Raw genomic sequence first — 13,888 nt, 5'->3', positions numbered from 1 at the left:
GCAAAGTGACATATAAGTGACGCAACGAATTCAGCGCAAACTGTAAGAAGAAGAGAACGTCACAGAGAAACATTTACTTAAAACAATTTACATTTATATTAAATGAAATTACATGAAAGATGTCGGAGTTATACATTTTCAATCTGTTTATTCTCACCGTGAGCCTATAAAAGTAAACGTTTTCAACCGGAAGTACTCACACAGGCTCTTTTCCCATGTTGAACACTATTGGCTGTTCTGTGCCGACATCACGCATTTATGTGCACGCGCTCGTGGACTAATCATAGCTTAAGGATCAAAGGCTGAGTTGACAGAGTATGTTGATAACCAGTGTCATGGTAGCAGTAAAGCCTGACTGGATTGGTTTGGTTTTGTCAACTCGAAACTAATCCTATAACCCTGCGTTTGTTCAACTAGCTTCATGGAACAGGCCTCTGTTCCCTTAAAAAGTCTCCACACAAAAGTGATGAATGACAGAAGGTGTTTTAAGGCATGCAGAAATGACAGCCTCTCATTTATAGTGGACAGGGCTTTGACCTTATCCAACCAAAAAATAAACAGAGCACTGGGACAAAACTGTTATTTTTGTACAAATATGCTAACGATTATTAGCTGGATTTTGTATCCTTTTTATAACACTGATTTATGTCTATTCTCAGTTTAGGAACACACACAATGCCAGGATGGCTGGCACAACACATTTTCTTCATTTAATCTCGGCAGCTCAAAAACATCTCAGACTGGGGCGCCGTCTAGTGGCGAACAGGTAAAGTTGAATTAACCCAAAGACATGACAAAAACAGTCCTACTCTGCTCACACCATTTATAACAATCAGTATGAGAACACACTTCTTTTCCCCCAAATACATTATCTGATCAGACATGCAAAAACATTCAGATCACAGAATTCTTCTCTTGTGATTGTTACTGTAGACATCTAAAATACAACAAATGGACATTTACACACTGAACAGTGCCACAAGTGATCATACAGCTGTGGAGACCGATCAGATTTTATGAGTGAAAAACAATATGTAGGTACATTCTTTGAGGTAGTGTTCAAATAGTATGTATTGTGCATTCAGTGCAGGCATTGGTATAGCTCTAGTTACTGTAGTCCAGCTATTGTTGTTGTAGCTATTAAATCTAGGATTAATAAATTAGGTGATGAACTGCATGGCTTAAATAAGTATGATTCGAGAATCCAGAAAACATCATTGGCCTTGTTTGATGATGTTGATAGCACACAGGAAAAAGCTGTTGTTGTGGCGTTTTCTTGGGGACTTGGGTTTGGAAGTGCCTGCTGTTGATACCTTCTGAAACAGACTGTTACCTGGATGGCCATGTGTCCTTGCAGATTTTGAATGACACACCCCTACTTGCACTTTGTCCGTGCTAGGGTAAGCAACGAAAAGAAGAATTAAGCTTGACTACATTTACAGCAGATGCCCTCATCCAGACTGACATACATTTATCTCATTAATACAACTGAGCAGTTGAGGGTTAAGTGTCTCTCTGAAAGGCCTAGCAGTGGTAGATTGGCAGTGCTGGTAGTTGAACTAACAAACTTCTGATCAGTCGTCCAGCATCTTAACCACTGAGCTATCACTGTATCCATTTAGTACACAAGCAGTGTTAGAATTTCTTTATCATTACAGACGGCCTGTGATGCTCAAATAACTATTCTACTATACTAAATAGTGTTGAGATTATATCCTGTCAACTGTTCATATTTATGATAATCATACCGTGTCATATAGTGTGTCTAAATATCACATGTTTCTTTACTGTAGCTGGAGAACTTTATTGGGAACAACGCCATGAAGAGACAGGAACACACAGTGAATAAGGCATTATGGTTTACTGTGAAAATGTTTTGTTAACTACTCACTAGTCAGTATTAGGCCTTTTGTTCCAACACAGCATGACATCATATGTATTCACATGCTGCCACTCAAACTCAGGGGGTGTGAGTAATTTATAAACTATAAAAACACCAGACCCGTTTGAGCCATAAGTCATTTGATTGTGACTTGTTGCAGGTACAGATTTACAATGTTAGCATCTAATATAGGATGTATTTCTGTGGCAGTATGACAGAATGAACCTGACGGAGTTTAACCAGTCTGATCGCTGTGAGCATTTCTCCTGTCCAGAGAGATCTGGATCTCCTGCAGTTTATATCTTACTGTACGTGTGTTCAGCTGCTGTGGTTCTTCTAACAGTGTGTGGAAATCTTCTCGTCATCATCTCTGTTCTTCGCTTCAAGCAGCTTCACACACCGACAAACCTGCTTGTGTTCTCTCTGGCTGTGTCGGATTTCCACGTTGGTGCTTTAGTAATGCCACTGATGTTAATCTGGACGATCGAGTCATGCTGGATTTTTGGGAGAGATTTCTGCATCAGTTTTTGGATAATTAGTGGCTTCCTCATAAACCTCTCCATTTATAATATCGCTCTGATCGCTGTGGATCGGTATTTGGCTCTCTCAAACCCCTTTCTCTACATGAACAGAGTGTCTGTGAGGATCACTGGTATTGTAATTGTATGTGTCTGGTGTGTGGTGCTGGCCTATTTCTCAGCACTCTTATATTTCAATGGAAACTTCATGGGTTTTGTAATGTGTCCTGGAGAGTGTTTACTCTATCTGAATGAGGTTTTGTATGTAATTGATCTTATATTTTCATGTATATTTCCACTCTCTGTCATAATCATGTTGTATACTCGAGTGTTTGTGATTGCTAAGAAACATGCCACTGCTATCAGAGAGCTTAATAATCACACACGGCCTAAAACACAGAAAATCACCTCACACTCGATGAAATCTGAGAGAAAAGCAGCTAAAGTCCTGGGCATTTTAGTGTCTGTGTTTCTGATGTGTTTACTTCCGTATTTTATTTACAGTTTATTAGGTGATGTTATTGAAGTACAGACAGAAACATTTCAGAAACTTGTGATTGTGCTTCATCTTAATTCCACCATTAATCCTGTTATTTATGCTCTGTTTTACCCGTGGTTTAGGAGGTGCATTAAATTAATTATAACTCTGCGAATATTCCAAACTGACTCTGCTTTAATCAATATTCTTTCATAAATAGCCTCTTTTTGATGATGTGCAGAATAAAGAGCTTTATTCTGTTTGATATTATATATTATTCAATACGGTGTTGATCTGGATATTTGGGGAGAGGTTCCTGCAGTTTTTGTTTTTGTTTTTGTTTTGTTTACTGTTTATTTTTCACAATATTATCCATCTATAATAACACTCTGATCTCTGTGGGTCAGTATTTCACTCTCTATACAAACACAGTCTCTAGGAGGACTAAGTGTAGTATCATGTTCTTTAATCGCTGTGTGTCTGGTGTATGAATATAGCATTCTTTATTCCAAGGGAAACGTCATGAGTTTTGTGACGTGTTCTGGGTCTGGGTTTTTGGTGTGTTTATTCTGTATTTCATTTACAGATTATTAGGTGATGTCATCACACTACAGACAGAAACATTACAGAATTTATAAACAGATTTTATATTAATTCCTCCATTAATCTATTAATTTATTTATTCTCTGTTTTACTGCGGGTTATGACTCTGCAAATATTCCAACTGAACTCTTGCATTATTAAATATTTTTAGTAATATTTTATAGTTATAATAATATTTTAGTTCTTCTGATTCAATGGCCAAATATTGCTATTAATTTATATATAATCTAAACATCTGTAACAAATCAACCCACCTCCCCAATATAATTTATATTGTACTGTTTTATATTACATAATAGCATACAGTGCATGTCAACAATTGTACAGAAAAAGATTAAATTGTGCTTTTATTGTGATTTTTTAAAACATTTGATGCTACAATGGATCACTATTCTAATTTAGTGTTTTGTAACTTGCTATTTTATTTCTCAGTTAACATGTAATCTCTCCTGTAGACACAGTTATGAGATAATAAAGACGCAATACAAAATTATATTTATTAATGTAACTCAGTTTGTGGGTCTATTAATTAAGGGGTCCAGAGTATGCCCCAACTCGGATGAGTGTTTGGAGAAGGCCTGCGTCATAGATAACCTTGACTTGCCGTTCACCACCTATTATGAGCAGGCAAACTGGGTGACCTCCTCCCCAAAGCTCCTGCCTAAGACCCACTATGTGGTTTCAGCAGCTGAGCTCCAGCTGGAGGTCAACGTGGCGGCCCCTCCCCAGAGCACCAGCAGGAGACCCACGAGGCGGACTCATCCCCAGAGTTCCAGCCTGAGACTCACGAGGTTGTCTCATCTCCACAGCTCCAGAATAAAGTTAAGTTCCTGCTAGAGGTCAATGAGGTGATTTCCCAAGCCATGTTCCTGTCTGAGGTCAAAGAGACCACCTCTCCAGCCAAGTTCATGTCCGAGGTCGACGAGACGACCTCCCAAGCCATGTTCCCGTCCGAGGTGGACAAGGCGACCTCCCAAGCCACGTTCCCGTATGAGGTCAACGAGGTGACCTCCCACAACACGTTCCTGTCCGAGGTCCAAAAGAGAACCTCTCAAGCCAAGTTCCTGTCTGAGGTCGAAGAGATGACCTCCCAAGCCCAGTTCATGTCTGAGGTCAAAGAGACAACCTTTCATGCCAAGCTCCTGTTCAAGGTCGAAAAGAGGGCCTCTCAAGCCAAGTTTCTGTTTGAGGTCAAAGAGACAGCCTAACACGCCAAGTTCCAGTCTGAAATCGACGATGTAACCTTCCACACCAAGTTCCAGTCTGAAAGCGACGTCACAACCAACCAAGTTATGCTCACACCCGAGTTTGCTGACACAGGCAACCAAGTCACCATGCCGGAAACCGACGTCATGACCAACCAGGTTTTGCTCACGCCTGATTCTCCTGACACAACCAACCACGTTCTGCTTACACCTGAGTCTGTTGACCAACCAGGTTCTGCTTATGCCTTAAACCGACAACCAACCAAGTTCTGCTCACGCCTGAAGCCAATGTCACGACCAAGCACGTTCTGCTCATGCCTGAAGCCAACGTCACGACCAACCAAGTTCTGCTCACGCCCGAGTCTGATGACACGACCAACCAAGTTCTGCTCACGCCCGAGTCTGATGACACGACCAACCAAGTTCTCCTTATGCCTGAAACCGACATCACAACCAACCAAGTTATACTCACGCTAGAGTGTGTCAACATGACCAAGCAAGATCTCCTCATGCCTGAAACCAACATCATGACCAACCAGGTTCTGGTCATGCCTGAAGCCAACATCACACCCAACCAAGTTCTGCTCATGCTTGAAGACGACGTCACGACCAAGTTATGCTCACGGCCGGGCCTGCTGACACAGACAACCAAGTCCTCTGCCTGAAACCGATGTCACAACCAACCAGGGTCTACTCGCGGCTGAAACCGACCTCATGACCAAACAAGTTCTGCTCACGCCCGAGTCTGCTGACTCGGCCAACCAAGTTCTGCTCACGCCCAAGTCTGATGACACAGTCAACCAAGTTCTGCTCACACCCGAGTCCGCTGACATGGCCAATCAAGTTCTGCTCACGCCCAAGTCTGCTGACATGACCAACCAGGTTCAGCTCACACCTGAAGCCAACGTCACAAACAACCAAGTTCTGATCACGCCCAAGTCTGCTGACATGGACAACCAAGTTCTCATGCCTGAAACCGACATTACGACCAACCATGTTAGGCTCACGCCAGATTCTCCTGACACAACCAACCACGTTCTGCTCACACCCTAGTCTGCTGACAAGGCCAATCAAGTTCTGCTTACGCCCGAGTCTGCTGACACGGCCAACCAAGTTCTGGTCACTGGATTAGAGAATCCAGAAAACATCATTGGCCTTGTTTGATGATGTTGATAGCACACAGGAAGAAGCTGTTGTTGTGGCGAGTTTTCTTGGGGCCTTTGGTTTGGTAGTGCCTGCCTGTAGATACCTTCTGAAACAGACTGTTACCTGGATGGCCATGTGTCCTTGCAAATTTTGAATGACACACCCCTACTTGCACTTTGTCCGTGCTAGGGTAAGCAACGAAAAGAAGAATTACGCTTGACTACATTTACAGCAGATGCCCTCTTGCAGACTGACTTACATTAATCTCATTAATACAACTGAGCAGTTGAGGGTTAAGTGTCTCTCTGAAAGGCCTAGCAGTGGTAGATTGGCAGTGCGGATAGTTGAACTAACAAACCTCTGATCAGTCCTCCAGCATCTTAACCACTGAGCTACCACTGTATCCATTTAGTACACAAGCAGTGTTAGAATTTCTTTATCATTACAGACGGCCTGTGATGCTCAAATAACTATTCTACTACACTAAATAGTGTTGAGATTATATCCTGTCAACTGTTCATATTTATGATAATCATACCGTGTCATATAGTTTGTCTAAATATCACGTTTCTTTACTGTAGCTGGAGAACTTTATTTGGGACAAAGCCATGAAGAGACAGGGACACACTGCGAATAAGGCATTATGGTTTATTGTGAAATGTTTTGTTAACTATTCACTAGTCAGTATTAGGCCTTTTGTTCCAACACAGCATGACATCATATGTATTCACATGCTGCCACTCAAACTCAGGGGGTGTGAGTAATTTATAAACTATAAAAACACCAGACCCGTTTGAGCCATAAGTCATTTGATTGTGACTTGTTGCAGGTACAGATTTACAATGTTAGCATGTAATATAGGATGTATTTCTGTGGCAGTATGACAGAATGAACCTGACGGAGTTTAACCAGTCTGATCGCTGTGAGCATTTCTCCTGTCCAGAGAGATCTGGATCTCCTGCAGTTTATATCTTACTGTACGTGTGTTCAGCTGCTGTGGTTCTTCTAACAGTGTGTGGAAATATGCTCATCATCATCTCTGTTCTTCACTTCAAGCAGCTTCACACAGCAACAAACATGCTCGTGCTCTCTCTGGCTGTGTCGGATTTCCTCGTTGGTGCTTTTGTAATGCCGCCGATGTTAATCTGGACAATCGGGTCATGCTGGATTTTTGGGAGTGAGAAAAGTGACATATAAGTGACGCAACGAATATGTGACGCAACTCCCCAGCGCAAACTGTAAGAAGAAGAGAACGTCACAGAGAAACATTTACTTAAAACAATTTACATTTATATTAAATGAAATTACATGAAAGATATCGGGGTTATAAATTTTCAATCCGTTTATTCTCACCGTGAGCCTATGAAAGTAAACGTTTTCAACCCGAAGTACGCACACATGCTCTTTTCCCATGTTGGACGCTATTGGCTGTTCTGTGCCGACAACCAACCAGGTTCTGCTCACGCCTGAAGCCAGTGTCACGACTAACCAAGTTCTGCTCACACCAGAGTCTGCTGACATGGCCAACCAAGTTCTGTTCATGCCCAACTTTGCTGACATGGCCAACCATGTTCTGCTCACGCCCGAATCTGATGACACGACCAACCAAGTTCTCCTTATGCCTGAAACCGACATCACGACCAACCAAGTTATACTCACTCCAGAGTGTGTCAACATGACCAAGGAAGATCTCCACATGCCTGATACCAACGTCATGACCAACCAGGTTCTGGTCATGCCTGAAGCCAACATCACACCCAATCAAGTTCTGCTCATGCGTGAAGACAACGTCACGGCCATGTTATGCTCACGCCCAGGCCTGCTGACACGGACAACCAAGTCCTCTGCCTGAAACTGACGTCACGACCAACCAGGGTCTACTCACGGCTGAAACCGACCTCACGACCAACCAAGTTCTGCTCGTGCCCGAATCTGCTGACTGGGCCAAACAAGTTCTGCTCAGGCCCGAGTCTGCTAACATGGCCAAACAAGTTCTACTCACGCCCGAGTCTGCTGACTCGGCCAACCAAGTTCTGCTCACGCCCAAGTCTGATGACACGGTCAACCAAGTTCTGCTCACGCCCAAGTCTGCTGACATGACCAACCAGGTTCAGCTCACACCTGAAGCCAGCGTCATAAACAACCAAGTTCTGATCACGCCTAAGTCTGCTGACATGGACAACCAAGTTCTCATGCCTGAAACCGACATTACGACCAACCATGTTAGGCTCACGCCAGATTCTCCTGACACAACCAAAGACGTTCTGCTCACACCCAAGTCTGCTGACAAGGCCAATCAAGTTCTGCTTACGCCCGAGTCTGCTGACACGGCCAACCAAGTTCTGTTCATGCCCTAGTCTGTTGACATGGCCAACCAAGTTCTGCTCACACCAAAACTGCTGATATGGCCAAAAAGGTTATGCTCACACTCGAGACACTCCAAGTCATGTCTGCTCCTCGGCTCCTCAAGGAACCTGTTACTTGTCGGGAAATGCCTGTATTTGAACCTTGGGGGCTGTGGAGACATTTTGCCCAGAGGGCCAGGACCGCAGCAAACCAGAGACTACATTTCTCATCCTGCACTGTGGCCTACAAACATGGCTGCCATGGACTACACTTCCTACACACACACATTTAACTTCTCTGGAATTCTAATCACACACACACACCTGTTGCCAATCTCTCACTCACTCGCTCCAAGCTATAAAAGAGACTTTTTGAACACAATGATTTGGCGTAGTATGGAGTGTTATCACCATACCAAGTGGTTGTATCTTGTCCCTCATATTGATTCATGTTTTTTGATCTAGTTTCTTGTTACATGTTCTCAATTCTTGCCTTGCCTCATTTATGCCTTTGTTGATCACCTGACCAATTGCATGTTATTTTGACCATGCTATTGTCTCACAATTTGGATTTAGCTGCCTGCCTGTCTCTAAATAAACTCTTATCTGCATTTGTGTCCGTCCTTACCTTCATTACTTAGAATACGTGATAAATTACATGATTTTAAACTCTATTATCTTCTTCAACTCCAAAATAATGAAACTGAAAGATGAGTCCCTGGCTTTAGGGAGGAAAGCGTGGTTTGGCAGCAATGTACCCTTGGAGTGACCAAAGGAAAAATGTGTGCAGAAGAGGTACAGCAATAATACTTGAAGCTTGTTCACTTCCTTAGTAGATGTATGGAAGAGTATCAGAACAGATTTATTTTAAGGACAGAGGGTTAAAAGCTCCAAGTTTTCAAAGGGTGATGCTGAGAGCAAATCTAGAACTATGGCTAGATCGTACAATGGGACCATATGTTTTGAAGCTGGCTTAAATGACCTGGGGCCTGTACCAGGAAGCTGGTTTAGGTGGCTAAGCAGGTAAGTTTCAGTTTAGTTTTTGCCAACCCTGGGTATTGGCTATCATGTAAGTGGCTCTGCTTTTACTGGTGTTCATCACCACAGTAACTAAAACTCCACGGCTGACCTGCTCCAGGGCAGGTTTTGTTCTGGGTAAGAGAACTCAAACCCAACTTGGACCAATCAGCTGTGAGCAAAGTGACATATAAGTGACGCAACGAATTCAACTCCTAAGCGCAAACTGTAAGAAGAAGAGAACTTCACAGAGAAACATTTACTTAAAACAATTTACATTTATATTAAATGAAATTACATGAAAGATGTCGGGGTTATAAATTTTAAATCCGTTTATTCTCATCGTGAGCCTATAAAAGTAAACGTTTTCAACCAATGCCAGGATGGCTGGCACAACACAGTTTCTTCATTTATTCTTGGCAGCTCAAAAGAATTTCAGATTGTTGCGCCGTCTAGTGGCGAACAGGTAAAGTTGACTTAACCCAAAGAAATGACAAAAACAGTCCTGCTCCTCTCACACCATTTATAACAATCAGTATGAGAACACACTTCATTTCCCCAAATACATTATCTGATCAGACATGCGAAGGCATTCTTATCTTGTGATTGTTACTGAAGACATCTAAAATGCAACAAATGGACATTTACACACTGAACAGTGCCACAAGTGATCATACAGCTGTGGAGAGCGATCAGATTTTATGAGAGAAAACAATATGCAAGTACATTCTTTGAGGTAGTGTTCAAATAGTATGTATTGTGCATTCAGTGCAGGCGTTGGTTTTGCTCTAGTTACTGTAGTCCAGCTATTATTGTTGTAGCTATTAAATCTTGGATTAATAAATTAGGTTATGAACCGCACGGCTTAAATTAGTATGATTAGAGAATCCAGAAAACATCATTGGCCTTGTTTGATGAGGCTGATAGCACACATGAAAAAGCTGTTGTGGCGAGTTCCCTTTCAAAGGGAACTTCGACGTTGCATTGAGCATAATAGTATGGGAAGTGCCTTGCGCATGTGACCGGTATCTGAAGCTTGTGTAAAATCATGCCTCTACTTATAGGCCTGCCATGATCAGGTGACTTGGCAATTAAGCGCGTCGCATGATATATATAGCACCTGTGAACCACGCCGCCAGCCTTATTATCTTCAGCGAGACTGCATATCTGTTGTTTGTGTGACAGAAAAACTTCATTTCTATTCTATATTTTCTCAAAATCTCTAAGCTTTTCTATCCCTTTTATTTAGAAAAAAAAAAAAAAGAAAAGAGAGGGAAGTAATGAGCGACAAAGAATTCAGGAAGTGTGTTACAGCTTGCTCCCGTTTCATCACGGGGAATAGTGCACACTTTCTGGGTGAAGTATTTAGGAGTGTAGCATGTGATAGCAGCCTCGAGAGGCTGCTCATGGTAATGTCTACATTAAGCAGCTCGGCTTGCGAATCGCACTCTTCTCAGTAGCCAAAGCGAGTTTGGTTTCAGAGCCTTGCGGATCTGGGCCGGCCACTGCTGAGGCAGCTAGCCGACTCAGGTTCAGGGGATCTCTTATGGATCTGGAAGAAGAGCCGGAGACGAGACGGGGTTCGGCTCTCCGCTGGATTTTAGAGCACGCGTCGCAACTCCTCCTTCCGCTATGGAAAGCCAAAAGGGGAAGGAAAAAACACACACAAAAATAATAGTAATACGTAATTCCTCTCTGACTCTGAGGAGCCAGAAAGATGTGCAAAAAACTGAGAGCAGCATATAAAGAGCTGCTTGAAGTGATTACTAAGGCTGGATGAACCATTTTCTCCCCAGTGAAAGTGAATCCATCACACTGCAGAAACTCCCCTTTCTTCCAGAAGTGCATGACAAAATATCAGGCTTCTGGGGGAAAACCATGCATAAGTCATATTTATAACCCCATAATATTGGATTATTCGGTCATTGTGGGGAATGAACGGCATGGCTATTTAGCTATGCCGAAGGTGGAGGAGGCACTTGTGAGCTACCTCTCTCCATCGACAGCAAGTAATTAGGGGTGCTGGCCTTGCCATCCAAACCACCGTGTAAGGCCACTGTGGCATGGGTGGGCAAGCCTATGCAGTAGAAGTCTTGCTTGTGGGTCACTGCAGACAATGACAGTGTTGCAGGCCTACCAAGTAGACCTGCTGAATGAGCTCGCCATATGGCAGCATTCAAAAAAGCCAGTTCCTTCCCTGTTGTCTCAAGCTCACCCGGGCATCCACGAGTGCAGCCAGGGCCAGCACTAGAGCGAGGGAGACCCAGAAGGCGAGTATGGCAGCCCGCCAACCCCCGCAGACAGCCAGGGGAACCGGGCGGCCACATTCGCGGTCTGCTACTAGGCCTGATCTGAGAATGGTCATAAAGTCTAAGCAGTCAAAGAAGAGTGGTCCTGAGGGGCCGTGGAGGGACGTATCAGCGGACATGAGGTTGTTAGGTAGGTAGCCCCCAGTGCTACTGTAGAGTCTCCCCTAGCCAAGGCGGTCCCCATGTTTTCAGTATTCTCTGGTCAGAGAGCTGTCACAGCACAACGAAAATCTGATGCTTTCCCTCCAATAGAATGTGGAATAGTTAACGTAACTAAAAGGCAATCGGGCAGCGTGGAAAGTACTGCCAAATGTGTCTCCATGGGTTCTGTATACCGTAGAAAAGAGTTTATAGCTCGACCCCCCGAAACACCCCCCCCCCAGTTCAGAGGTGTGCTCACCACAGTAGTCAGCACAGACCAGAGCCCGACGTTAGCACAGGAAGTAAGTTCCCATTTGGACAAAGGGGCCATAGAACATGTATCCCGTTCCCTAAGGGAGGGAGGTTTTTACAGCCGTTATTTCCTGGTCCGCAAAAAAGGTGGGAGTATACGGCCAATTTTAGATCTGCGTCATCTGAACCGTACTCTTCGGACATACGGGTTCAAGATGCTGACGCTCAAACTTATCGGGCCACAGATTCAGTTCGAGGGCTGATTTGTGATGATAGATCTGAAAGATGCATATTTCCACATAGGAATATCGCCCAGCCACAGGAAGTTCCTCAGGTTTGCGTTTGGAGACAACACATACTAATTTCGGGTTCTTCCCTTCAGGCTAGCTTTATTCCCTCGCACCTTCACAAAGTGCATGGATGCTGCTCTGGCTCCCTTGCGACTACAGGGCATCCGTGTACTAAATTACCTGGATGACTATTTAATTCTAGCACAATCCAGGGAACAGGCGGTTCAACATCGAGATGTTGTTCTCGCCCACATGAAGAGCTTTGGGGCTCAGGTTTAACCTCAAGAAAAGTATGCTTTCTCCAGTGCAGAGGACAACTTTTTGAGGGGTTACATGGGATTCTACTATGATGAGGGCGTTTCTATCCCCAACATGCGTCGGATCGATCCTATCAACTTTGAGCAGGATAAAGCTAGGTCTGGGCATCCCCTCCAGTCTCTACGAGAGAATGTTGGGCCTTATGACAGCAGCAGCCAACGTCATACCGTTAGGCCTATTGCACATGAGACCATTTCAGTGGTGGCTGAAAAGTCTGGGGCTTCATCCTTGGATGAAACCTCTGAGAGCAATCAGTGTCACATGGTGATGCCTACGTGCTGTGAGTATTTGGAGGTGCCTGCAGTTTCTAGCCTCGGGTCACACTCTAGGGGCGTCTCCTTACCGCAAGACAGTAATGACAGACGCGTCCCTCACGGGCTGGGGTGCAGTCTTAAATGGCTGTCCAGCTCACGGTCTTTGGAGCGGCCCTCATCTGGAGTGGCATATAAATCGACTAGAGATGCGGACTGTATTCCTAGCACTGAAATTCTTTCTTCCTCTGTTGAGAGGTCACCATGTGCTAGTTATGGTCTCATGTATCAACCACCATGGAGGGTTACGTTCACACCCACTGTTCAGGCAGGCACAACTAGTCGTTCTCTGGGCAGAGGGAAAGATTTTGTCAGTGAGTGCAATGTACATTCTGGGCAGCCGGAATGTAGGGGCAGACATCCTGTCGAGGCAGGGGCTGAGGCCTGGGGGTTGGAGGCTCCACCCACAAGTGGTGGAGTCCATATGGCGGAGGTTCAGACAAGCGGAAGTGAATGTGTTCGCCTCTGAGGAGACAACACACTGCCCACTGTGGTTCGCCCTCACTCCTCTCTCACCACTGGGACTGGACGCCATGGTGCACACGTGACCGAGGTCATGTCTGTATGCTTTTCCCCCAATCGCTCTGCTCCCACAAGTTTTAGCGAGAGTTCGCCAAGACCGTCTACGTCTGCTGCTAGTAGCACCTTATTGGCCAGCTCGAATATGGTTCTCGGAGATAACTTCCCTGCTGGACGGTACTCTTTGGGAGATTCCCATTCACAGGGATCTACTGTCTCAAACCGGAGGGCTGATTTATCACCCATAGTTCCAGAACTATGAAAACTGTAGGTCTGACCCCTGAGGGGCACCAGCTCATAGATTCAGGTCTCACAACTGAGGTTGTAGAGAGCATGCTAAATGCTAGAGCACCATCCACAAGGAAATTGTATGCGCTCAAGTGGCGGCTTTTTGTCTTGTGGTGTGAGGAACGTCAAGTAGACCCAGTGAACTGCACAATAGCTACAGTCCTGGAGTTCTTACATGAACGTTTCTCAGCAGGGTTGGCTCCTTCTACAATCAGGGTTACGTGGCCGCTGTTTCAGCCAGCCACGCCCCAGTTGATGGAGCCTCT

At 44.5% G+C, this 13,888-nt stretch overlaps 1 protein-coding gene across 1 annotated transcript; it reads left to right on the top strand.

The window, feature by feature from the left end:
* The first annotated feature begins 2,101 nt into the window (after positions 1–2,101).
* Positions 2,102–3,094, top strand: LOC108275861 (trace amine-associated receptor 13c-like). Its single transcript, XM_017486915.3, has one exon. It carries the CDS (start codon positions 2,102–2,104, stop codon positions 3,092–3,094), a length of 993 nt encoding a protein of 330 aa, XP_017342404.1.
* The last annotated feature ends 10,794 nt before the right edge of the window (positions 3,095–13,888 follow it).

Source organism: Ictalurus punctatus, chromosome 2 (assembly GCF_001660625.3).
Source record: "Ictalurus punctatus breed USDA103 chromosome 2, Coco_2.0, whole genome shotgun sequence".
Classification (NCBI taxonomy): domain Eukaryota; kingdom Metazoa; phylum Chordata; class Actinopteri; order Siluriformes; family Ictaluridae; genus Ictalurus; species Ictalurus punctatus.
Note: the sequence above shows the minus strand (reverse complement) of the source record. Positions and strands in the feature narration are given on the sequence as shown.